The following is a 26,203-nucleotide window of genomic DNA, read 5'->3' as shown; positions in this document are numbered from 1 at the left end:
CATATGGCAGTACACAGAATGCTGTCACTGACACTGTTTCATTTCATCCCACAGTAGTCCTGAAAGGAGCAAATGTAGGTGGGAAGGGAGCTTCCCGTCACCCTCCACAGTTTTGGTAACTGAGCCTCTGAAATAAACTGATAGTAGACCGATTAGCAGAAGAAAATGAGAGAAAGATTTATTATCATGTACAGGGGTACACTGCCCAGGGGAACTTAAAGGTTTCTATGTCATCTTCCTAAGGAAGAGGGATATGTAGGCAACCTAGGGAGAATAAATGATTCCAGAAAGAATGGGTGCCAGCCTGCCTGGACAAGTGTGAGAGTCCATTGTCACCTTCTTGTGGTGTTTTGAATGCCCCTGATGGGAATTCAGGCAGGGTTGTCAATGACAGTTGGATTCTATGGAAAGGATCCACTTTTAATGGACAATGGAGAGTCAGGGAGAACCCCTCTTATGTATCTGTTTCCCTACAGTTGCAAGTCACCTACATACCAGTGTGTCATGTTGAGGGATGATATTGCTTAGACTTCTTCCCAAATATTGTTCACAAGGTATTTCTGTTTTATAGAGGAATAAACCAAGACAAAGAAGGAGAAAGGAACTTGGCAAGAAGTGTAGCCATTGAGTGATAGATCTGGCCTTGTGATTGCAGATCCTGTGCTTTCTCAGAGTAAGAGCTGGCCTTTGTCCTCAGGCCTGCAGAACTGGGGAGACAGCACTCAGAAAAGAGAGAAGACACCCAGGGTGAGAACTGTGCAACACAGACAGCAAGAAGTATAGGCAGGAAGAGCAGTGAGAGCTGAGAAGTCTATGGCTATCAGGAAAGATTTCAAGGAGGTAGTGTGCTCTCAGGTGAATTTTGATGGACAGGGAGGATTTTTTTTCAAAAGCAACTGAGCAGGGGTCTTAGTCAGCCAAGGGCTGCTCTCAGTGTAAGGGATACAGAAGTGAGCCAGATGGGCAGTCTTGTCCTCAGAGCATGCTGGGGGGTGAGGGGGGTAAGGGGAAGGAGGGGCACAAAGTTAAGACATCATAAACTAGCTACAGAAAGATCAAATAGAGCACTGGGTCAGAGAATGACTGCCACTGCCTTAGCTGTCCCTTAGTGGGAACATTCTCTTTGAGACCCCAGTGGTGACATGAGGCAGCTATGTAAACTCTGGAGATGAAAACATTGGGGGAGCAAAAAGAGGTGGCTTGTGTACTGAGATGGAAGTGATTTGATGAGCTCAAGGGTCAGAGAAAGAATATGAAGGGTGATGCAACATGAGTACGGGAAAAGTGGAAAGAGATAAGGGCCTTATCAAATAAAGCCCCAGCCATGCTGAGAAATTTGGATTTTATTCATAGAATTATGGGACGCCTCAGAGGATGCTAAGCAAAGGAGAAGACAACTGAGAGAAGCCCTAGAAGGATCACTCTGGCCACTGTGTGGGTAATGGTCAGCAGTGTGACAAGAATGGAGGCAGGAAGACTTTTGGGAGGCTGCCCCAACCAGACAAGTTGGAGGTAGTAGTGGGCAGACCTGCAGTGGAGTAGTGGTGAGGTGGAGAGAGGTAGCCAGATGCAGGAAGGACTTATGAGGGAGCCTGCAGAACTTCCTGATGGATGCAGTGTGGCTGTGAGGAAAGCACATGAGTCTGATGTGACTCAGGTGAGTGGTGTTTCCTTTTGCCACTAGGAGCAAGACTTGATTTGGGCAGCTGGAGAGCTGACTGGAGGAACCCAGGGGGTTTTTGGCCCTGTACAGACCAGGTCCCCAGTAAATGTCAACTGCACAAGACTGACTTAAGCAGGAACTAGATAATATCACAGTGTAGCCACAGAAGACAGAATACGAATGAATAGATTGACTTGCCAGCCTCTCCAGGGATGAGCCAGTTAATTTCAACCCCTTCCCTAGTCTCCCTACTGCCTTTTGTGCTTTGGGCTTTTTTCTGAAGCACTTGTCACCTTCTAACATAATATATAACTTACTTATCTGTTATTTATGTTTGTTAATTATTTGTTAACAGTCTCCACTTCTCTAGAATTTAAGTTCTAGAAGGCAGGGACTTTTGTCTGTTTGGTTCATTGGTGCATCACCAAAGCCTAAGACATTAATGCAAATACACATTAGTGCCTTGCTGAATATAGTTAATTCTTTTGGTATGTGGTTCTGGAGCTGCTGGACTACCACACTTGGTACTCACTGGAGCTTCTGATATCCCATGTTAGAGAAGAGGCCAGAGAACCAGACATGTCGCTTGCTCTTGGGTGGTGACAGAACCACAACTCCCTGTGCAGTCAATAGTTGACTCCAGGGCACAGTCATCTCCACTGTTTCCACCAGCCTGCAGATCTTGCAGATGTGAAGATGTAAGAAATAGCACAGTCTGGATCACTCACAGTCTGAGTCCCTGGTGTTTTCTTTGAGGTGTGGTCTGTCTCAGAAGCTTGTGACTGAACAAGCCCTCAGATCACAGTTCCCTAGAACTGTTCTCACTTGAAGAGCTTCTGAAACTCTGCCTTCCTCCATCCCAAAGGATCTGATGAGCCCCTCATTAAGAAATACTCCAACACTGCTATAAAGATCTGGGTCATTATCACAAGAGTGTTAGGTTCCTTGGGTGCCAGGCAGAAAACAGTTGAGAACTAGCCAAGCCCAGTGGCTCGCCTTGGTGACTGGTTTCACAGAGGAGAAAAGTACAACAGCTACCCTTTTGTAAATGCAAAAGGGTACATGTTGTATGTACTCTTTATCCTCTGAGGTGTTGAATTTTGTTTCCCTTCTCCCCCCAGCAGCAGGCAGCAAGTTAAGGTTCTTGCTGCAGGTCACACCAGTATCATTTGGCAGAGCTGGGATTTAAGTCAGGCCTCTCTTGTTTTCAGAATCTGTCCTCTCAGCTGTAGCTTTTCAAAGGAACTTGCCTGAAATTGCAGTCAGTATTAGAATCGGGGTCCTCTATTCTCTCTTTACAGCTTTGCATTCCATGCTGTTACTACCTAAGAGACAAGAGACCTCCTGCTCTTTTGTAGGTAGCACCTTTTGCAATCCCTCTCAACGGTCTGTTTATTCCAGACTTCCCCTACCAGCCTAGAGTTCTTCGAGAACAGAACACTTGTGTTACTCATTTCTGTCTGTCCATGCGTCACAGTATGCAGTTACTCCAATGTTCATTGATTTGAGTCAAGTGGCTGCACTGAGAATCAGGTATGTTAGCCAGCGTGGAGCCAGGCTGTCATTTACAGGCTATTAATTTACCCTTGGAACTGAGCATACTGCCCCAGTCCTTGGCCCACTTATCTCAAGGATATGCAGAAACCTATTCCACTTCCACACGTGATCAAAGTCGCAGGCTCTAGAGACACAGAGTTCAAGACACAGGCACATATCAGAATTTATTAATGTTTCTGAGGTATGAGAAGCCATGAGAGAATGTGGGAAGTGGGTGTGAGACAGATTCAATCTAAGAATTTTAGACTGTCAACAGTTAGGGGGTGGGGGCAGGGGGGAGAAATGACCCAAGACTTGTATGCACATATGAATAATAAAATAAAATAGACTGTCAACAGTTGATGGAGAAGTGGAGACAGTGCCTGTAGGACAGTGGTCTCATAGGAGAAAAGGCAAACATCTTGATTGCCCATGACATGGCAGTCTGATCCTCGAGCTGCTTGAATGGAAGAAAAGATGTCTGGGCTTACCATGGAATTTAGACTTCATTTGCCCAAAGCCTTTCTTTATTTCTAACACTCACAAAAATGAGACTCAGTCAATGTTTTAAGTTTCTGCATCTTACTATATGCAGATCTAATTCACTGTCTTCGTTGCTATTGTATAGCAGTTCTCTAAATTTGGTCAGGAGATTGACCTTTTTAGGATTCTGAGTCAAAATTGTATGATGATACTAAGATATTTTTTGCCTTTTTCACTCTTGTATCATAAGTGCACAGTGGAACTTTCCACACTACATGACATGCATTAACACTGTTACTGTGACAGCTAATGAAATGTATACTTGTGTAGTCTTATGTTTTAAAAAACTATTTTAATTTCAAATATGGCTTATTAACCAACTTCATATTACTACAAAAATGCTTTTAAAGACAAGTATCTTATAAATAAAAGGTTCATTTAGTTCACAGTTATGGAGGTTCCTGTCCAAGATAGAGCAGCCCCATTACTCTGGGCATCTGGCAAAGGTGGCACATCATGGTGTGAGGGCAAGGTGGAGCAAATCTTTCACAGCCTGAGCTAGGAATCAAAAAAAGACTTAAAGAGGAAGAGATTGGGATCCCAAAATCCCTTGAGGGCAGGCCCCAAATGACCTGTGGATCTCCCACTAGGCTCTACCTCTCAGGTTCTTCCACCTCCCAGTAGTGCCACCCTAGGAGACCAAGCCTTTAACGTTTGGGCCTTTGAAGGACACTCATCTAAACCAAAGCAATGATAAATATATACTTAATCTACATAAGCAGAAGCTTTTGGGCATCCTCATTAATTTTTATGAATTATAGAGGCATTGTGAGATCAAAACTGTTTGAGAACCTCATCATAAAATAATTGTGTAGCTATACTATGAATAGCATGTAAAATTTGTAAATACTATATTCCGGATGGTGGTTCCCACTGGCAAGGAAGAGGGACACTGAGACCTAGAAAGGGGGTGTAGGACTTCCCTTCAACTGAACAGCTTTATGATATGACTTCACATTTCCTAGACTGAGTGGTAGAATTGCAGGAACCTACTTCTCATAGGCTAAAGGAGTATTTCAGAATAAACATTTTAAGTCTAGTATATAACATGAAACTTGCTTCAAACCTGTTCCCATTAAGAAAAAATGTCACGCTATAGATGATTTACAAATTACCAAGGGCAAAGTGTGCCTTTCTGTGAGAGATCCGGTGACCACCCACTTGACCAACCCAATCAAAAATAGTCTAACCAGATGCTGGTGGCTCATACCTGTAATCCTAGGAGGCAGATCTCAGGAGGCAGAGATCAGGAGGATCATAATTCAAAGCCAGACTGGGCAAATAGTCTGTGAGATCCTATCTCAAAAAAAAAAAAAAATCATAAAAACGGGCTGGTGGAGTGGCTCAAGGTGTAGGCCCTGAGTTCAAGCCCTGGTACCACAAAAAACAAAACAAAACAAAACAACCAGCCTAATGTTATGTGGCACTCAATGTGATGGAATAGGCACTCACCATCACCAGTGTAGTGTTTTTTCTGAATCTAATCACATGGAAACAACCCAGAATAGGGATGGCCTGTAAGATGAGGCCTGAATTCTTCACCATACCACCCAATATCAGTGAAAAACAAAAAACTAGCCTAACATTCCAGCTTTAAAAAGATATAAGCAGATAGCACAACTGCATGAACGGCATGAATAGATGCTGGGTCCAAAAATACCAAAAACATTTTTGGGAAAAACAACTAGTATAGACTCTATTAAACTTATTAGGAAATTATTGATTCTCTTTGGTGAAATAATGGTGCTTAAAGTTATAAATTGAAGTGTATTTTATTTTATTTTGCTTTGTGTTGGGGATCAAATCCAGGGGCTCACACATATTAGGCAAGCACTATACCACTGAGTCACATCCCCAACTGGAATGTCCTGTTTTTAAGGAAATGCACGTTCAAGAACCTGGGGCTGAAGTATCATATCTCCAGCTTACTTTCAAATAACTCAGGAAAAAAAGACCCAAAAAATGGCATAATGTTAATTATGGACAAATTTAGATGAAAGAGACAAGTGTGTACATTGTACATTTCTGATTTGAAAGTTTTCAAACTGAAAGATTAGAAGGAAAGCAGCTTCAAAATAACAAGAAAGCATTGAAGTTGGGGATTTTCTGCATTATTAAGTAGAGCAGGAAAGCCCATTGTGCCCCAGAATGTAGGTCTGTGGTCACACCTAAGCACTTCCACATGTCAGCCAGGGGTGGAGGTTGGCAAGACACTGTCCTTCCCAAGGTCTATCTCCACTATCTAAAACAGGTTGCTTCAAGATATTTGTCAGTTCTGACACTGCTGTGATTCCAGGTGTGTTTCTTAGTAACTCAATTGGGACATGCTGTGGATTTTCTAGCTCCCTGGTAGAAAGTGATGAGGCCCTGGGATGGTAACTGAGGCAGAGCCACCCCACAACACCTCCAGCCTCCATGCTATACCAACACTCTTCTTTGTGCCTCAAGTGGTTCATTTCCTCATCTTGAAAAGCCTTGCTTCTCTGTCATGGCAGCCTCCCTGGGATCTCTTGGGCAGAATTAAGTTTGCCCTCCTCTCACCCAGGTGGCACCTTGCACAAGAATACAGCACTTATAGCCATGTGGACTCTGCATGCACACATGTCCTCCATTTGGGGACAGAGATCATCCAGAAGATGGCTGATTGCCTTTTAAGTACAAAGCATGGGAATATATTTGGTACATAGTCAGTAAACAAACATCAGGATGTTTGTTTGCTGGGGTTTTTTGTTTTGTTTTTTTATTGTCAGGTGTTTTCTTTGGTTTTTATTTGTTTTGTGGTTCTGGAGACTGAACCCAGCAAACTTAAAAGTAAACATTTATTCAGATACTTACTAAGCAATCACTAGGTCTCGGTGACTGGGGCTGCAGAGATGAACAAAACATTTTAAAAACAAGCAAAAGCCTGTCTTGTGGAGCTTATACTCTGTTTGGGGAGAGAGAAACAGTGCTTCAAGACAGTAGCAAGTATGGCCAGAGTAATGAAGAGAAGTTAAGCTACATGGGGGTAGCATGAGGGCCTACATGGGTGTCAGCATGCTGTTTAGTGGGCGACAGTGCAAGGTGGGGCTCAGGATCCAGCATAGAGATTCCCCACATTGAGGCTTGGAGTTATCTACCATCCCTGCAGTGGACCTCCACAACACGCCCAGTGAACCTGGGATGTTACACAAAGACAGTACCCAACAGCCAGAGGCCCTATTGAGGAACTCCCTTGTTTTTCTCATTGGAGTTGAAAGAACAAGAGGTAATGATGCCTGCACATGTGCACACAGAAGGTTGCTTTACCCTGACTCTACCTGAAGGCTCACAAATTGCAGATTTGCCATTTATTTGAGCCAACCTTTTCCTTTTTAAGGTGGCATTAATCATGTATGTAATCGACTCTCCCATTTATTTTCTCAGTCTTATTTGATCTCTATCAAATTTAAAAGATAGTTTTCAAAGCTCATTATCTTACAAAGCTTTGACCTCACTCCCTGAGGTGGCGTGGTTATGTACTCTCTTAACTTCCCTCCACTGTCTCTGTGTGTGACAGCATTATAAATTAACTGTGTCTAGGCCTTGCCTTCTGATACCAGCCAATAAAACTAATGTTTTCTTGGCTCCTCTCCTTGGAAAAGAGAGTGGTCAGAATAGGATCATTCTGGAGAGGAGCCGAACTAGTGCTGTGCTGCAGGAGCCTACAGAAAAGTTGGAAACAGGATGCTGGGAGGAAGAGAAAGAGGACAAGTCCGAGACCTTGGAGGAGGCAGCAGGTGGGAGCAAAACAGTTGGAACATGTGAGGGTGGACGCTGAGGGGGCTGGAAGGAGAGGCCACCAGAAGGGGTCCTGGTCAGTGCTCTTTCTCTCCAAGTGTGATTTAATGTGAAGTAGTAGTAAATGTAATAATGACCTCATGGTGATCGTTTTGATCACCCACAAAATCATACAGGCTTGACCTGCAAGGGTTCTACAGAACTAGCCAATGATGTGCTTCCAAGTGAGACTAGAATTCAGCAAAGGGTTCTGGTGGCTCGTGACTGTAATCCAAGCTATTTGGGAGGCTGAGATCAGAAGAATCACGGTTTAAGGTCAGCCTGGGCAAGTAGTTTGTGAGACCTTTATCTCCAAAATAACCAGAGCAAAGTGGACTGGAACTGTGGACCAAGCAGCAGAGCTCCTGCTTTGCAAGTGTGAAGCCCTGAGTTCAAACCTCTATCTCATCAAAAAAAAAAAAAAGGAAAGACTCCTGTTTCCTTTCTCGGTGACTCCTTGTCTTGAGGTTTGTCAAGTGAACAGCAGCTCAGCTCTGACCTAGAGCTGCCCAGATAGGCTGCTATGAGCCCCTATATTCTCAGTGGAAGCTGCCTTGCTCCTAGCAAAGGAGCTTCCTTACTGATAGGCTCAGCCACTTTTAGAGTTCACTTAAATGGCTTATATGTTAAAAATAAACAAGTCACACAGCCTCAGAGTCTGAGTCTGTTTCCACTTGGTTGAAAATACTTATCTCCAGGTGCCTGTTCTCTACTTACTAATTGCTCTGCCAGATCCTGGGCTCAGCCTGCTAAATCCAAGGCTTCAGACTATATCCAGAGGATAAGGGGAGGTCTGATGACTCACATGTGGCCTGCCCTCAAGACACTCATAACCTTTAGGAGACAGAGATGCTCTAAATAGCTTTCATGAAAACTCAAAAGTGATCAGAAACACACAGAACCTTGGATGGCTCTGGGGCAGAGATACACCTGCTGAACACAGGGACGGGACTGCTTCACATGCAGTGACTCAAGACATGCATTGTGTTAATCGCTATAGAAAATATACTCACATTCTTAATTAGTTGTGATTTATAGATGAGAACTCCTCCCACAGGACCTGGTATTTTCCTTCCTCTAGAACTCTCCTGTACCCGTTTTGCAATTGTCTTTGGGGCAAACACGCCCTCATTTTAGTAGTTGTTAAATGAATAGGAGTGAATGCACAGGTGAATTCTTTTTTTTTATTCATTTATTCACATGTGCATACATTGTTTGTGTCATTTCTCCCCCTTGTCCCCCACCCCTACCTATCCCTCCGTCCCGCCTTCACTTCCAGGCAGAACCTGTTCTGCCTTTATCTCTAATTTTGTTGAAGAGAAGACATAAGCATAATAAGAAAGACAAAGCATTTTTGCTAGTTAAGGATAGCTATACAGAGAGATTCCTAGCATTGCTTCCACGTACAAATGTTTACAACCCAAGTTGCTTCATCTCTAACTGATCTTTATACTGGTGCCTGATCCCCTTCTCGTGTTGCCCTCTGTCGCTTTAAGGTTTCTGTATTAGTTCCTCTGGAGTGGGGACATCAAACGCTTTCATGTTTTGGGTTTACTACCTATCCACATACCTCCCATATGTGCTCTCCCGTTGTCATGTGACCCAAGTCCAACAACATTGCTGTGTTTGCCCTAGATCTAAAGTCCGCATATGAGGGAGAACATACAATTTTTGGTCTTCTGAGCCTGGCTAACCTCACTCAGAATGATGTTTTCCAGTTCCATCCATTTACTTGCAAATGATAAGATTTCATTCTTCTTCATGGCTGAATAAAATTCCATTGTGTTTAAATACCACATTTTCTTGATCCATTTGTCAGTATTGGGGCATCTTGGTTGTTTCCATAACTTGGCTATTGTGAATAGCGCTGCAATAAACATGGGTGTGCAGGTGCCCTTGGAGTAACCTGTGTTGCATTCCTTGGGTATATCCCCAGAAGTGGGATTTCTGGATCATATGGCAGATCTGTGTTTAGATTTTTAAGAAGCCTCCAAATTTTTTTCCAGAGTGGTTGCACTTGCTTGCATTCCCACCAGCAGTGTAAGAGGGTTCCTTTTTCTCCACATCCTCGCCAACACCTGTTGTTGTTGGTGTTGCTAATGATGGCTATTCTAACAAGGGTGAGGTAGAATCTTAGTGTGGTTTTAATTTGCATTTCCTTTATGGCTAGAGATGGTGAGCATTTTTTCATGTGTTTTTTGGCCATTTGAATTTCTTCTTTTGAGAAAGTTCTGTTTAGTTCAGTTGCCCATATCTTTATTGGTTCATTGATTTTGGGAGAGTTTAGTTTCTTAAGTTCCCTATATATTCTGGTTATCAGTCCTTTGTCTGATGTATAGCTGGCAAATATTTTCTCCTACTCTGTGGGTAGTCTCTTCAGTTTAGAGACCATTTCTTTTGTTGTGCAGAAGCTTTTTAATTTTATGAAGTCCCATTTGTCCATTCTTTCTCTTAGTTGCTGGGCTGCTGGGGTTCTATTGAGGAAGTCCTTGCCTATACCTATTGCTTCCAGAGTGTTTCCTGCTCCTTCCTGTACTAACTTCAGAGTTTTGGATCTGATAGTAAGGTCCTTGATCCATTTTGAGTTGATACTAGTACAAGGTGATAGACATGGATCTAGTTTCAGTTTCTTGCAGATGAATAACCACTTTTCCCAGCAACATTTGTTGAAGAGGCTGTCTTTTTCTCCATCGTATATTTTTGGCACCTTTGTCAAAAATAAGGTGAGTATAGTTGTGTGGTTTCATTTCCGGGTCCTCTATTCTGTTCCACTGGTCTTCATATCTGTTTTTGTGCCAGTACCATGCTGTTTTTGTTGCTATTGCTTTGTAATATAGTTTGAAGTCGGGTATTGTGATACCTCCAGCATTGCTCTTTTTGCTGAGTATTGGCTATTTGCTTTCTCTTTGTGTTTCTAAATAAACTTTAGGGTAGATTTCCAATCTCTGTGATGAAAGTCATTGGAATTTTGATGGGAATTGCATTAAACATGTAGATTGCTTTTGGTAGTATAGCCATTTTTACTATGTTGATTCTACCAATCCATGAGCATGGGAGATCTTTCCATCTTCTGTAGTCTTCCTCGATCTCTTTCTTCAGGGATTTGTAGTTCTCCTTGTAGAGGTCATTCACATCCTTTGTTAAGTTTACGCCTAGGTATTTGATTTTTTTGAGGCTATCGTGAATGGAATTGTTTCCATATATTCCTTCTCAGTTTGTTCGTTGTTGGTGTACAGAAAAGCTAATGATTTCTGTAAGTTGATTTTGTATCCTGCCACCTTGCTATAGCTCTTTATGGTGTCTAGGAATTTTGGGGTAGAGTTTTTTGGGTCTTTAAGGTATAGGATCATATCGTCTGCAAATAGGGATATTTTGACAGTTTCTTTACCTATTTGTATTCCTTTTATTTCTTCTTCTTGCCTCATTGCTCTGGCTTGCACATGTGTTTTCTGAAGGCAATGATGCTTTACCTGAGCTTTAAGAAAAGGTAAGATTCAAAACTCTGAATGTAATAAGGAGAAAGCATCTGACAAAATAACTTTCTTCCTGAATAATACCAGCAAAGGCATTTTAATTGCCATGAATTTCAGGGGGATGCTTTTGCTGCCAGTCCCAGCTTTACTACTTACTAGCTGTGGTTGAACTCACTTTCCTCACTGAAATGTACCAGGTAGGGTGTGGGCCACATCAGTTCATTGAAAACAAGGAAGGAAGTTCTCAGGACCTGCCTAGGGGTCTGCCCTGTTGTTGGGGACCTCCAAAGATAAATGTGTGGCAAGGGAACTATACCTGAAATCCTTTTGATCAATATATTGGGGAGCCTATCTGGAGGAAATAGCATTTGTCAATTATCAGAGGGACCTAAAGTAAGACAGCTGTGGCAATATTGTTTAGGAAGGGCTGTTAGGGTGGTCAGCACAGAATATGGTAATTGGTCACAGGGGAGGACCATCTAGCTCAGCCTAGGGTTTCAAGGAAGGTTTTCTAAAAGAGATAACATACATCTGAATTACTTATGGGTTAGTAGGAATTACTGACCCATTTTAGCAGAAGAACAGCATGAGCTAGAGCAGAGAGGTTGTGGAGACCAGGATCTGTAGGAGTCATGAGTATTTCCACAAGACTAAGTTCAGGATGTGGGTCAGCTGTGGGCAGGTAGGCAAGGCCAGAATGTGAAGACTTCTAAGGACCTTCCCAGGAACTGACTAGTGCCTGCATTATTCAGGCTATGCTTTCATGCCGATGTGTAGTAAGTCTTAACTCTCCAAACAATCTTTGGAGAAGGTAAGAAAATAAAAAGGAGAGGTATGACAGATAAAGGAAAGATGAGATACAGATAAGGAGATGATGAGGAACAGAGAAGTTAGGTAACTTGTCTGAGATCATAATAGCTAGTAAGTGGCAGAATTCCCAGTGGGAGAAGAGGCACAGTCAGCTTTGATGAAGGACTCTCCTGTGATCTTGTGAAAGGTGTATTGATGGTCATGAGACTTGAATTCAGAAGCAAGAGGAGCAGCCAGAAGGCTATTGTGGTGATCTAGATGATAAATAACATAGGGTAGGATTCTGGTGACAAGAAAGGAGAGAAAATAACAAACCCAAAAGATACTTAAGAAGTCTAACAACTGGCCTGTTGGCCATAGAGCTCTAGGTACAAAGAAGTATCTAAAGTGACTTTCAGGGCTGTGGGAGGGCTCAAGCAGTGGAGCACCTGCCTAGCAAGCATGAGGCCCTGAGTTCAAATCTCAGTACCACCAAAAAAAAAAAGAATAAATTAAATAAAAGAAACTTTCAGGTTTCAGATACAGCCTTGGAGAGATGCTCTTGCCATTCCCTGAAATACAGAACATGAAAAGAAGACTTTCTGTTTGAGAATGTTGAATTTTGAGGTAGCTAAGGTACATCCAGTAGTTGGAAAGTGTGGTTCAATAGCTTAGATGGAAGGTCAGGATCAGATTCATCTAATTCGGTGTCAACATCAAATAGGTTTGTCAACACATTGGTGATCATGTATAAAAGTAGCCCATGAAGAGATTTGAAAATCAGTGATCCTCAAAGTTTACTTCATGAACTGTTTGCATTAGAATCAGCAAAAGTATGTGTTATAAAGAGACCCAGGCCCCACCTGAGACTCACACTGAATCAGACTCTCCTTCCTAAAGGATCTGAGAGTTTATATTGTAATTAACACTTTACCTTATTCTTAAAGTGCACACAGTTTTGAGAAAAGGAAGGGAAATGCTAAGCAGTTCACATGTGAGAAACACCAATTTTTAAGGTGACTTTAAAATTGGTTTTGGAGCAGGGAGCCATTTGAGAACACAGTAAATGCCTATCTGTAGAAGATTACACATATGCCTTTACAAATGATTTCAGAGAATTCTTAGCCTCTTCAAGCCTTTCCTTGATCCCAGCTTAAAAACCCTATCCTAAGAGGTAAATAGAAAAAACTATAAAGGAGGCTGAAAAGGAATCATCTGACAGATAAATGGAGAGCCAGAAAAGTATAAAGTCTGGGAGTCAGTTAGGAGAGAGAATGTCATCAGCAGTGTTTGATTCACCATCAGGGCCAAGTAACTGGAGTTGGTTCAGTGTATCATTAGGGACAGAAGCCAGGTCCAGAAGGGGCTTGCAACTACCTTCCCCTGTGTGCCTGAGACTATACCAGTTTCAGTGCAGAATGCCCTATCTCTCTGGAAGCTACCCATTCATGGGCAAATGCTAGTTTTCCCAGTCCTGTTGGAGAGATGAATTGAGCCCCCAAGATAGAGTGGGATGAGCTGCTCTATCTGAAGCAAATCCCCAAGTCAGGGCATTGAAGCTGAGCAGGAACACTGTCAGTATGGGAGAGAGGTAGACATTGATCCTGTTCTTTCCAGTAAAAGATCCAAGCAGCAAAGAATGTGGCTCTAGGCAGACCCTCCAGGGGAGCAGAGGGTAGCCTGTATTCTCCCAGCGGCCTCAGGATTTAGTATGGTCAGCCTCCTCGGAGAGGAGTGGGTCTGTACCCCTGGGCTTGGGCAGAGCCAAGATGCACCTTTAAAGGCAACAGACTGCCTCAGTAGCCTCCCTTTGTACAATAGGTCACCCTCAGAGATGGGGTTTCCTGACTCTCCCGATCCAGCCACTGGTGAGATGAGAACACCAATGGTAATCTGTGACAGATGCTGTTAGTTGGCAGCTGCTGTCTCTGTGAGAATAAGTGGAGTAGGATTGTATTGAATAAGTGGAGTTGGCACACAATTTTTTTTATTGTTATTCATATGTGCATACAAGGCTTGGGTCATTTCTCCCCCTTGCCCCCACCCCCTCCCTTACCACCCACTCCGGCCCCTCCCTCTCCCCCCCACCCCCTCGATACCCAGCAGAAACTATTTTGCCCTTATCTCTAATTTTGTTGAAGAGAGAGTATAAGCAATAATAGGAAGGAACAAGGGTTTTTGCTGGTTGAGATAAGGATAGCTATACAGGGCATTGACTCACATTGATTTCCTGTGCGTGTGTGTTACCTTCTAGGTTAATTCTTCTTGATCTCACCTTTTCTCTAGTTCCTGGTCCCCTTTTCCTATTGGCCTCAGTTGCTTTTAAGGTATCTGTTGGCACACAATTATAAATATACTTTTCTCCCCCACGGTCCTAGAGTCATTTGTTCAACAGTTACCAGTATTTATAACATCATATAGAATTTAAGCATAAGTTTACCACAGGGAAAACAACAAAGTCTGTACCTTCAAAGAGCTCACAGTCTAGAGGGGCAGATCCTGAGCAGTAGGACAAATTGAGAAGTGCTGTGGTAGAGCACAAGTGGGCATGTGTGGCAGGAACTAGGCTCTTCTAAGAAGAACCGAGTCCTTCATGTTTCTTAAGCTTAGCCATGAACTCACATTTCCAGTGAGCCTTATAGTCAGCCCGCCTCCATTTACCCTTACTTTATGAATTTACTCTCTTCAAGCTTTTGTAGCACATGCCTTGGAAAGCCTGAAAGATGTCCATAGGCAGGAAGGGATGCTATATCAGTTGTGCACAGGAAAAAACAGGATGCAATGGAGTATCGGGTGAGTCCATGAGAAATTTGAAAACCTTGTTCTTGGTCATACATAAGTGATGGAGTGAGAGTTGGACAACTGGTGAAGCATGAAGCCTGTACTTTTTCAGAAGGATCAGCCAGCAAGAGATCAAGCCTGGCTTTAGGCTGCCATCACCATGGGGTGTACGCTGTGGGAATTTTCCCCTGTATATTAATTTTTATCTCCAAATGCATCAGTGAATTCTTTGTTGAAACCACAAAGATCCATGATCAGTTTTCACAGTCATGTGCAGGAAGTGTGCGGTGTGCTTTATTACCTTTGAGAGCTATTTCAACAGATATTCAAAAGTGGTCTATGGTACATGGTCCAAAAAAGTTAACTGCCCAACTGACAATAAGACAGAGAACTTGCCTTCTCTCTTCTTCCCTACCACACGTGGGCTGGTGCTAGGCAGGAGGAAGAGTTAGTGAGTACTCACCACTTACCTGAGAGACCTCTGAGGTCAGAGGAGGTTCCTGAAGTACAGATGAGGTACACCAGAGTCACATGGCATTTCTCCTCTAACCTAACAAAAGTGCAGTCTGAAGCCTTCTTTAGAGTTTGTGTCTCAAAACCCCTTGTAGAGAAATTAGAGGCTCAAATATTTTTATAGGATTACAAATATTTTACAGAAGGCCAAGATGACAGTAGAACTTTGCTGATTATTTTAAAAGATCCTTCTCCCAACTCTAGTTGTCCCTGCTGCTCAGAACAACCTATAAGTTCCCAGGTAAAAAAGCCTGTTTGACCCGTAGTTTAGCACCATGCACAACAAATCAAACCATGTATTTTGACCGATACCCTCGCCCCAACACACATATAACACACACATCTATTGATTATTACAATCACATTTTTAAAAGCCTGTAAGAGATCAAGACTTCATAAGAATCAGCCTTACCTTTTTCTCTAGCTTCAGGATGAGGTTTCTCTTGGTTTTATTTTGTTACATTGCCATAGAGGGACCTTGTGCATGCTAGGCAAGTGCTCTGCCACTGAACTGCATCCCTAGCCCATGTGGATGGTTTTCATCAGATGCTATGGGAGGCAGTGGGAGCTCTGAGGCCATGTCCACACAGGCCTAAATTTCAATAGGCCCTGTTGGGAAGGAAGTAGAAATAGTCTCTTTTATTTAGTAAAGAAAATCTTGTATGAATGTGTTTTAAAAGTAGCCCATATTTCCATTTATTCAGCAAATAATATTTTAAAAAAGAATCTATCAAATTATATTTCCTCAAAGGATAGCTGACTTGGACACAATGAGTTTATGATCCAGTGGAGTGTGTGTATAGTACAGAATTTGAGCATTCATCCAAGTGAAGATGTTGAGAAGACAGTTGAACAGGTAGAGTTCAGAGGTGGTGACAACTAGATAGTGGTTGAGATTTTATTAAAACAAAAAAAAGTTCCAAAAGAATAATAAGCCTAAGTTAACAAGGCTAATCATAAGTAGAATAAATGTGTATTTTCTTACATTTAGGTTTTGTAAATGGCAGTAAAATAAGCAGAAACATACAAGTACTATTCAAGTAGGGGGCAGGGAAAACTCAGGGTTTTTGGTTAACCATAAGTTTAATTTTAACCTAGTGTTAAAAACAACAGCAAATAATAATAATAATAACAACAATAATAATAATAAAAAGGAACCTGTGGCTATAATTGCAATAACAACAACAAAAAAAAGCCATTGGTGTTGAAGCATCTGGTAGGTGGCAATCCAGAACAAAGTGCTTTATTTATATCATCTCTGTTGACATGCATGATACCCCCAAGTATACTGAACCCCCACTGGGGTTCAGCTTCCTGTGTACCATGTGATTCTTACCTCTGCCTCTGTCTGAGCTGCCTATCTCCTGCACCTCAAATCCCACATCTACTTCCTGAATTCATCTAGTGGTTGAATACCTTCATTTTTAACTCCCCATCTTCAGAAAGTCTCCCCTGGCTTCCCTGGGAAGGTAAGGTTTGTAATTACTTGCCTGACTCCCTGACTAGCTATAAGCTCCCTGTAGGTAGGGATTGGCCTCCTTGTCTCTGTTTCTTGATTAAATGGTTTTTTTCTTTTTTTTTTTTTTAGTACTTTATTTTTTTTTTCATTTTTCTTTTATTATTCATATGTGCATACAAGGCTCGGTTCATTTCTCCCCCCTGCCCCCACCCCCTCCCTTACCACACACTCCGCCCCCTCCCACTCCCCCCCCTCAATACCCAGCAGAAACTATTTTGCCCTTATCTCTAATTTTGTTGTAGAAAGAGTATAAGCAATAATAGGAAGGAACAAGGGGTTTTGCTGGTTGAGATAACAGCAAGGGGTTTTGTTTGTTTGTTTTGAATGGGTTTTTTGTTTGTTTGGGGTTTTTTTTGGCAGTGCTGGGGTTTAAACTCAGGGCCCCATGCTTGCTACTACTTGAGCCATGCCTCCAGCCCTTTTCTGCTTTTAGTTATTTTTCAAGTTGGGTCTTGTGTTTTTGCCTGAGTCCAGCCTCAGATCACAGTCATCCTACCTGTGGTCTCCTGTGGAGTTGGGGACACAAGCACAGGCAGCCATACTCATCTTACTGGTTGAAATGAGGTCTCACTAACTTTTTGCCCAGGTTAGCCTTGAGCTATGATCCTCCCAGTCTTTGCCTCTAAGTATCTGGGATTGTAGACCTGAGCCACTGTGCCCAGCCAGTTAAATGTTCCTTGACTCACTGGCATCAGTGTTTGTCAGACTAAGGCTAAGATATTGTGTCCAATTTTTCAGACACAAGGAGAGAATGTGACAAATTGGGGACTGGATAGAGGAGAGTTATGGGATGGCAAAGGGACTGGTAGCTTTGTCATAGAATAATGGATGGAAGCACCATGATGTGCCTTTGGTTGTCCAGTGGATAGTCACAAGCTGTCCAGAACATCCTCTGTGATTGGAGAAGAGTGAGTGGAATATCACTCAGAACATGGAGGCTTGTCTAAATGAAAGCCGTTTGACAACCAGCAGGATGCTTTGAAGAGTAATATGTTCAGTTCCCTGTTGTTCAAAAGCTCAATGTACAATTGTCAGGGCTGCTTTACTAGACTTAAGGCAGGATTAGATGAGATCATCCAGGGTTCTTTTCTGCTCTGAGAGTCTCTGTCAGCATCTGCTAGGTATCTGCTGTGTGCCAGATTCTAGAGCACAGCAGAGAATGGAACAAGTGTGTTCCTGTCCTTGTGGAAACTGTACTGTAGCAGTGCTTCATTTTGAGTCTTCCAAGAAGCAAACACCAAGACCATTCAGCGAATTAACATGTAAAAGATTTATTGGGAAATCTTGGTGGAAGGTGAAGGGAGTAGGAGGAGGCAGGGAGAATCTGAAGTCTCGATGCAGAGGACAAGGAGGAGGAGCAGAAGCATCTCACAGTGTAATGCAGCTCTGAGAAAGTCTGGGCCAGGCTACTGATAGTCCCTATGCCAAAACTTCCCCTAAGGAAGTTTTGCTTCCCATATTGGACAGGCATGGATTGGCACTGATACCCCTACCGTGTTCAGTCAGTGGCTGGGAGTGGCCTGGGAAACACACAGCCTCTGTGCACATGCTGGCCACTTTTGGTCTGCTCTGCTTCCATAATGGGCTCTCCTGAAGGAGGTTGAAGGTCACGCTTCCATAGCTGCCCATGGACTTTAGAAAGCATTGCCCTTGCCCTATCACATAGTGTCTTCCTGGACATGGTCCTCCCAGAATCATTACAAGGGCTTCATGTTCACATGCCAGTAAGTGATGGAGCTGGGATTCCAATTCAGATCCTTGTGATATAATAATATCTTGCTTTGCTTTGTTGACTGATATCATGCTGTCTCTGTCTCTGTCTCTCTCTCTCTCTCTCTCTCTCTCTCTCTCTCGTACTGGTGTTTGAACTCCAGACCTTACACTTGCTAGGCAGGTGTTTTATAACTTGAGCCATTCCAGGAATCCCTTACCATGCTGTATCTCAGTATTCCTCCAGCTCCTGAGAACTATCTGGAACACACATCAACTTGCCCATTGTCACAGTGAGCAACTGAGTATATCATTTAAGAGTAAACAACAAAACTTAACCCATAACTCAATTTATGATTAGTTTATATTGGGATGAGACTATGACTTGAACCAAGGCCTGACTGATTCTGTGCAGTTTACTCTGATTTCTACTAAAGTTCATGACAGACTTAGCCAGGGGAGGAGCAAGTCCTCCTAAGCTGCTTTCTTAAAAGATACAGTATTCTGGGCTCTGAAACACAGAAACCTACCTACTGTCCTTTAAGTGTCCATGCGATGAGTGACGTGCCATGCAGAAGAAAGATGCAGCACACTGCAAACCACAGCCCTTGCTTGCAGTTCGTTCCTAGTACGGCTTTAGCCATCCTGAGCCCTCAGCACCAGGCTTGGGAGGCTGGCTGATAACAGGCTGCCCTAGACGACTTAGCCCCAGGGCAAGAGCCAAGTGGGTCATGGCAAGATTGAGACCTAGCACTGGCACTTCACAGTCATAATTATGCATGGGAATTCCTCTCAAGTAAAAAGGGAAAGGCCCTCGTCAGGGTACTCTACCCAGCAGTACTGTTAGGATGGTAAGAGGCTACACACTGCATCATCCACGATATTCGCGCAACAGAGGAGGTCCTAAGGAAGCTCAGCCCTCTGCGGTGCTTAGGAACTAACTACATTGGCCAAGTTTAGGTCTCCAAATCACTGAGAACTAAGTTTATAAAAACCACTATTTCTTGCTGGGCGCCCGTGGCTCACACCTGTAATCCTAGCTACTCAGGAGGCAGAGATCAGGAGGATCACAGTTTGAAGCCAGCCTGGGCAAATAGTTTGTGAGAATCTATCTCGAAAAACCCTTCACAGAAAAGGGCAGGTGGAGTGACTCAAGGTGTAGGCCCTGAGTTCAAATTCTAGTACCGCAAAAAAAAAAAAACCCAAAACACTATTTCTGTCACCCAGGAGCCACAGAGCAGGGTATAGGGATCTAGGAATCTAATCCAAGTATTTTGGTTCCCTGCCATCTTTGTTTTGGTTTTTGTTTGTTTGTTTGTTTGTTTGTGGGACTAGGGTTTGAACTCCTGGCCTTGTGTTTGCCAGGCAAGTGGTCTACCACTTGAGCCAAACCCCCAGGCATTTTTGCTTTAGATATTTCTCAAATTGGATATCGTATTTATGTTCTGGCCACCCTGGACTGCTATTCTCCTATTTATGTTTCCCACATAGCTGGGATGATGGGCACGTGCCACTCCACCCAGCTTTCATTGATTGAGATGGGGTGTCAAGAACTTTTTTGCTCCAGCTGGGATTGAACTACAATCCTCACAATCTCCAAAATCTTCACAAGCTCCACCTCTAGAGTGATGGATCATGATCCACCCCACACCTGGAAATTCCCTGCCTTTTTAAATATGGTAACATGAACATAATGTGGTTTTTTCTTGACTGCTTGACTTCGTTATTATTATTATCTATTATTGTACATACTTAGCTTTTGTATTATTGCTCTCAAATAGTTGGGTTTTAATCTTGTTTGTAGCTCATCATTGTCTTTATACGGCCTCCCTTTATGATAACTGCTGCTCTCCATTCTTGTCTATGTGTCTACCTTTAATAACCACATCTGACCTTTTTCAATTTGGAAATCCTAATATACTAGAGACTGAGACTATGTTTAAAATTATTGGGTTTATATGTAAATGGAGAGCCAGCAGGCTCTGAAAGACAGCCTCTAAATATGATTGCAGGCCTTTTAGTGTATTAGTTTTAAGTGATGACATTTTGCCTCTCCAGGAGCTACTGCTTCCCTAATTTTCTGTTGTATTCTTAACAGAGGAGGTTGCTTTGCTAGGTAAATGTCTTTAACAAAGTGAAATGAAGCCATCTGTGTATTTTGATGTATTGCTGCTCTGTTCTTAGATCATCTAACCACTTCATTGTGTGCATAGCCTATCTGATGCTACCCTGTCGTGTATCATAATGCCATAAATTGAGCATTTTTGTTAAAAGCTGCAAAAAATATTCTTCATATGGTGTGCTCTAGAGTAGGACAGAACTGGTTGGAAACCCCAAATTTCATCACTGACTGCCTATGTGAACTTGTGTAAATCTTTGCCAGGTTCTAAGCCATTGTTTTCTCATTTATAAAATGGGGGTGACAAATTGTGCTTTAATGCACTGGTTTATTTACCACAGTACCTACAGTATTGTAGATAATTGTCAAATTATAATAATTCCTGTGTCATTCAAGTGTCTTTAGCAAAGCTGAGTGTCTTTTCTCATTTACTCACAGTTTTGGCACAGAACCTCCTCCCCACTCTTCATGGTTATTGGAGAATAAAATTCTTCACCTCACTGGGCAGCCCTACTATAGACAGTTGGAAGATTTGGTAGTTAGAGAACTTCTTTATGTCCAGCAGCCTGTTTTTTGGCCTATGATTTAGAGAAGGGTAGAGTCAGCTCCCATCCACCATAGCTGACACTGAAGTTTTTTTCTCTATATATAGCGAACAAAGTATCTGCCAAGCCCGGGCTTCCGTGATGGTCTACGATGACACCAGTAAGAAATGGGTACCAATCAAGCCTGGCCAGCAGGGATTCAGCCGAATCAACATCTACCACAACACTGCCAGCAACACCTTCAGAGTCGTTGGAGTCAAGCTACAGGATCAGCAGGTGAGTCACCGATCACATCCCTGTATTGTTCACCTCCCCACATGTGTTTGGGGAAAAGAAGAGGTCAATATTTGGAATCAGAGATCCGAATCCAGATTCTGACTCTGTTGCCTCATACTCCAAGGTATGAGACCATAAGTAAACTGTCTTTTCTGAACTTCAAGTTTTCACATTGATCATGTGGAGACAATAATCTAATCCTGCCTACTTCACTGTGTTATTGTCAGGTTATAACAAAATAAAAGATGTGAATATCTTTGAAAAATATAGTACACAGATGTTTTAGTCTTATTCCCCATTTACATATCCATAGATAAGATTGCTATTTAGATTTTTGGTTAGCCAGGTATGGTGGCACATGTCTGTAATCCTAACATTAGGATTGTGAGTTCAAAACCAGCCTTGGCTACTTGTATATATTTATTTATCAACCACCTAAATCTTACTTTGGAAAGACTTTCAAGATGATTTGAGAACTAGTTTTATTCCTCTTCCTTATAGTACATCATAGACAGATCAGATGAGGTAGTTAGTACACCTGACAAATACCTGTGCAGATTACAAGGTAGTAAACCTTGTCTGCCCATGTCACAAATGTCTACACACATAACTAAGGCAAAGTAGTCTGACATGACACAGACTAAAATTGAGACATGAAGAAACAGGCTGTCTGCTCAACCACAGTGACCTTAGTGAGTACCTCAGTGCTCTCCTCCGTGCTCTGAGGAGAAGTTAACGTATCTGAGGTTTCAGTGTTCATGGGGAAAAAAAAAAAGCTCCTTAAACCATGTCTTCTGGCAGCTCTGTGGTCAAGCTTTGGTAAAGATAAGCAGCAGGTTACCTGTTGTCTCTGAAAGCATGAGCTTGATAGCAGTTAGAAAAGAGAGAACAGAAACTGTGGGTTCTGTTTTTGTGTGTTGCCTATTAACTGGGTTTCTGCTTTGACCAAAATAGCCCTATTAAGTTTCACATTCCATGGCTAAAGTATCATCCCCATTTCAGAGCTCCTGATAAAAGACACTGTCTAACCCTGAACTCTTAATACCTCCAGAGCCATCCCTTTCCTTTATTGACGAGCCTTAATGGTCTGAGGTTTTTCTAGAAACTTTCTAAGCTGTTTTCCTGTTCTTCTGATTAACTGGATATAGATCTCCCTTTTACAGGCACACTTGTGCCACACATTGCAGGATATATAGTTTCCTTGACCCCAATTATGGTGACAACCAAAAACATCTCACAAAAACACCTCATGGGCAGTGGAGGTCGAGGTAGAATCAGCATGGTTGAGACCCTTTGACATAAGGTCCATTAACTAGTTCCATTCCTGAATTGTGCGTTTTCTGTAATTGATTGCTTCTACTGTGACAAATTTTCCATTCCCTCTTGGTTGCCCTTGAAACTCGAGAACTATAAGCTCAATAAACCTCTTTTCTTTACAAATCTATCTTGTGTCAGGAATTTTGTTATAGTAACGAAAAAGGACTAATAGCAGTGTGTTGCACTATGAGCCCATGAGGCTTGATGATAAGATTCTGAGAAGCACATTATCTATCATCAGGCATAAATTTGGATGAGATGATGCCTCAAAAGTTTTTACCAACATGTAGATTTCGTAGTTTTTAAGTCCAAGGAAATACATAGAGTCAGGAAGATAGTTCTCCACCATTAAGCTTCTTTTTTTTTTTTAAGTACCCTTGCATATTTTTACTCAGAGGCTCAAAAACAACTTAGGTGGTATCTGGAGTTGCAAGGGCTTCCTCTAAAAGCTAGGAAAGGCACTTCTATTTATTCCTACACTCCCCAAAATAAAACATGTGCAAACATTATGATTATGGGCTCCTATTCAAAAAGAACAACATTTTGAAATAAGCTTATCCTTCAAAGGTGTCCAGATTAAGACCTCATGTCTCAAAGGTAAGCTGTTTGACTCCAAAAGTATCAAGATCAGTACTGTCAAGTCTCAGAAAATAGTTTTTTTAAACCTGATTATAAGAGGTTAAAAGTAAAAGATTTTAAAAGAGATAAACCTTATAAACTCCAACCAAAAAGAAATGCATATGGCTACACCAATATCAGATAGGCAATGATGAAACTGCCATATCCAAAGGCGGACATGGAGTAATGCAGATGTCCGCTGTGTTCTCTGACTGGTTGTAAGCACGGGAAACAAAGGAAGAGAACTACTAGATAGGTGTTGAGATTTTTGCTTTCAGCCAGTGAGCTCCATCTGGCAGTTCATGAGTATTGTCACCTCATGCAGATAGTCAAGTGACAGCTAGTCATATGTCATCTGCACATGTATCCAAAACACACTTCATTGGACTTTCCATCTTTAGAAGGTGATTTAGAAATACCTTTTCAAGTAGTAAAAGCAAATTTTAAAATGGTCATGGCCATCTTGCAGTTGTGCTTATTTGAATATATCCTGTAGAAATATATCCTCACAAGGCTATTCCAGTGCAACATTATTTATATTATTATCTTCATTTTACAGATAAGAAAACTGATGTAACTTGTCCAAAGTTGCTCAGCCAAAAAAGCAATAAAACCAGGATTTTAGTCCAGAACTCTTTGATTCAAAACCTTCTGCTTATTCCTTATATTTAGTACCAAATACAGAATAGTTGTAGACTGTTTGTCGTGTGTGTAGGTAACAGGTGATGGCACTTGCTGGGCAGCCTTTGGACTCCAGGTGTAAATAGAACAGAAGTGGCAGGCCCAAGAGTATGCACACAGATACCCATGTAAGCAAAGAACCCAGGGAATTTACAGAATAGTGATGTGTCCTCTTGAGAGGTGCCACTGTACTCTCCAGTCTAATGTCCTAACACCTTTCTCAGGCAAAGTCAATCCATGAGACTTCAGAGGTTAGAGATAGGACTGGAGGGAATTTAGGGAAGAAGGATTTCAATTCATTCTACTGGCAGTAAGAAGCAGCACAGAATCCTATGCTGTAGACTTGGCCTCTAAATCCAGTTCTACCATTAATTTACTGTGTAATTTTGGACAAGTCACTCATTCTCTCTGGGTCCCAATTTTCCAGCTATAAAAAGAGAGGATTAAATTGGATAATCCCTAAGGTCCTTTTAAGTTCCCTTCAGTGATCCTGCTAGCCATACTTTTCATACTCTGGATAGGCACTAGCCTCCTCCCAATTCCCATCACCCCTCAAGCCCCCTCTAAGAATGTCATCAGCCAGAAAATTCTAACCCTCAGTTTCCCAAAACATTCCCTCAAATAACTGGAGACAGTAGTCTTGATACAGCAGTCTTCTTTTCTCTTGATTTGTTATCTCTCATCCATTCTTTTTATTTTTGAATTAGAATACATTCATAAATACAAGGGGGTTTCATTGTATAATTAATAATTCCATATACTCATACAGTATACTTTGAACAAGTTTACCCCCTCCATTGTGTTCCCATTGAAATATCTTTTCAAATGGTATTTGGTGAGTTTCATTATGCTGTCTTCATATGTATATATGCAGAGTACTTTGATCCTCCTCACTCCTCAGTATCCTTTCCCCCTCCCTCTCTCCCACTGATCCCCCCCTTTTAAATCTGCCCTTACACAGTCCCTCATTTACTTTCATGTCCCATTATTAACATCATCATCATCATTTTAGGTGTAGGTTTCACAAATAAGCAAGAACATCGAAGATTTGCCCTTTTGAGCTTGTTTTATCTCACCTCAGCATGACGATATCCAGTTCCATCCATTTTCCTGCAAATGACATAACTTCATTTTTCTTTATGGCTGAGTAATATTCCATGTATATATACCCTATTTTCTTTATCCATTCATCAGTCGTTAAGCACCTTGCCTGAGTTTACTTTTTGGCTCTTGTGAAGAGAGCTACAATAAATGTGGATATATGCAGGTATCTCTCTTGTATGTTGATTTACACTCCTTCATATACATGCCCAGAAATGGTATGGCAGAGTCATAAGGTCAGACTATTTCTGGGTTTTTGAGGAATCTTCATCCTCATTTCCATAGTTGTTGCACAAGTTTACATTCCAACCAACAGTATATGAGGGTTCCTTTATCCCCACATCACTGCTAGCATTTGTTGTTACTTGCTTTCTTGATGGTTGCCAATCTGACTGGGGTGAGATGGAATCTTAGTATAGTTTAGTGTGCATTTCCTTTATTGCTAAGGATGTTAAACGCTTCTTTGTGTGTTTATTAGCCATTTGTATTTCTTCTGAGAACTGTCTGTTCAATTCACTTGTCCATTTATTAATTGTATTATTTGTTCTTTTGCTCTAGGATTTTTTAAAGCTCTTTGAATTTTCTGAATATTAATCCCTTATCTGTTGAATAGCTGGCAAAGATTTTCTCATATTCTGTGGGATACCTCTTGATTCTGGTAATTTTTTTTTCTCTCAATGTATAGAAACATTTTAATTTGATGCAGTTCATTTGTCATTTCTTGCTCTTATTTCCTGGGTACTTGAAGTCCTATTCAGGAAGCCTGTGTATTCTAGAGTTTTCTCTATTCTTTTTTTCCTGAGTAGTTTCAGCTTTAGGTCTTCATGTGGCTACCTTTTATCTCAAATAAACATAAATGTCATATTGGTTTTTTTCTCTTTTCTCTTCTGCAAAATCAGAGAACAGGAGGCAGTCCTGTCTAAGGGGGAAGGTTGGCACCCATGGGAGGGGGAAGGTGGTGAGGAAAGGGGGAAGGAAGGTGAATATAGTGCAAAAAATGTACACACATGCATGTAATTGCAATAATGATACCACTTGTAACTATTCCATGAATTGGGGAGAGGGAGTTAAAAGGGAGCGGTGGAAGGGGTGAGTTCAAGTAAGATGTAGTTGATACATTGTAAGAACCTTTATAAATGCCACAATGTACCCCTACCCAGCATAACAGTAAAGGAAAAAAAAGATCTTTGACTCATCTTAAGAGTTGATTTTTGAACAGGG

At 41.8% G+C, this 26,203-nt stretch overlaps 1 protein-coding gene across 4 annotated transcripts in view; it reads left to right on the top strand.

The window, feature by feature from the left end:
- Evl (Enah/Vasp-like) overlaps positions 1 to 26,203 on the top strand; it is a 160,030-nt gene that overhangs the window by 84,248 nt on the left and 49,579 nt on the right. For all 4 annotated transcript variants that reach the window (XM_020176223.2, XM_074067176.1, XM_074067175.1 and 1 more), the window contains exon 2: positions 21,097 to 21,265. In XM_020176223.2, the coding sequence (XP_020031812.1) occupies positions 21,097 to 21,265 (169 nt within the window). The remainder of the gene's footprint in view (positions 1 to 21,096; positions 21,266 to 26,203) is intronic.

This window comes from Castor canadensis, chromosome 3 (genome assembly GCF_047511655.1).
Source record: "Castor canadensis chromosome 3, mCasCan1.hap1v2, whole genome shotgun sequence".
Lineage (NCBI taxonomy): Eukaryota > Metazoa > Chordata > Mammalia > Rodentia > Castoridae > Castor > Castor canadensis.
Note: the sequence above shows the minus strand (reverse complement) of the source record. Positions and strands in the feature narration are given on the sequence as shown.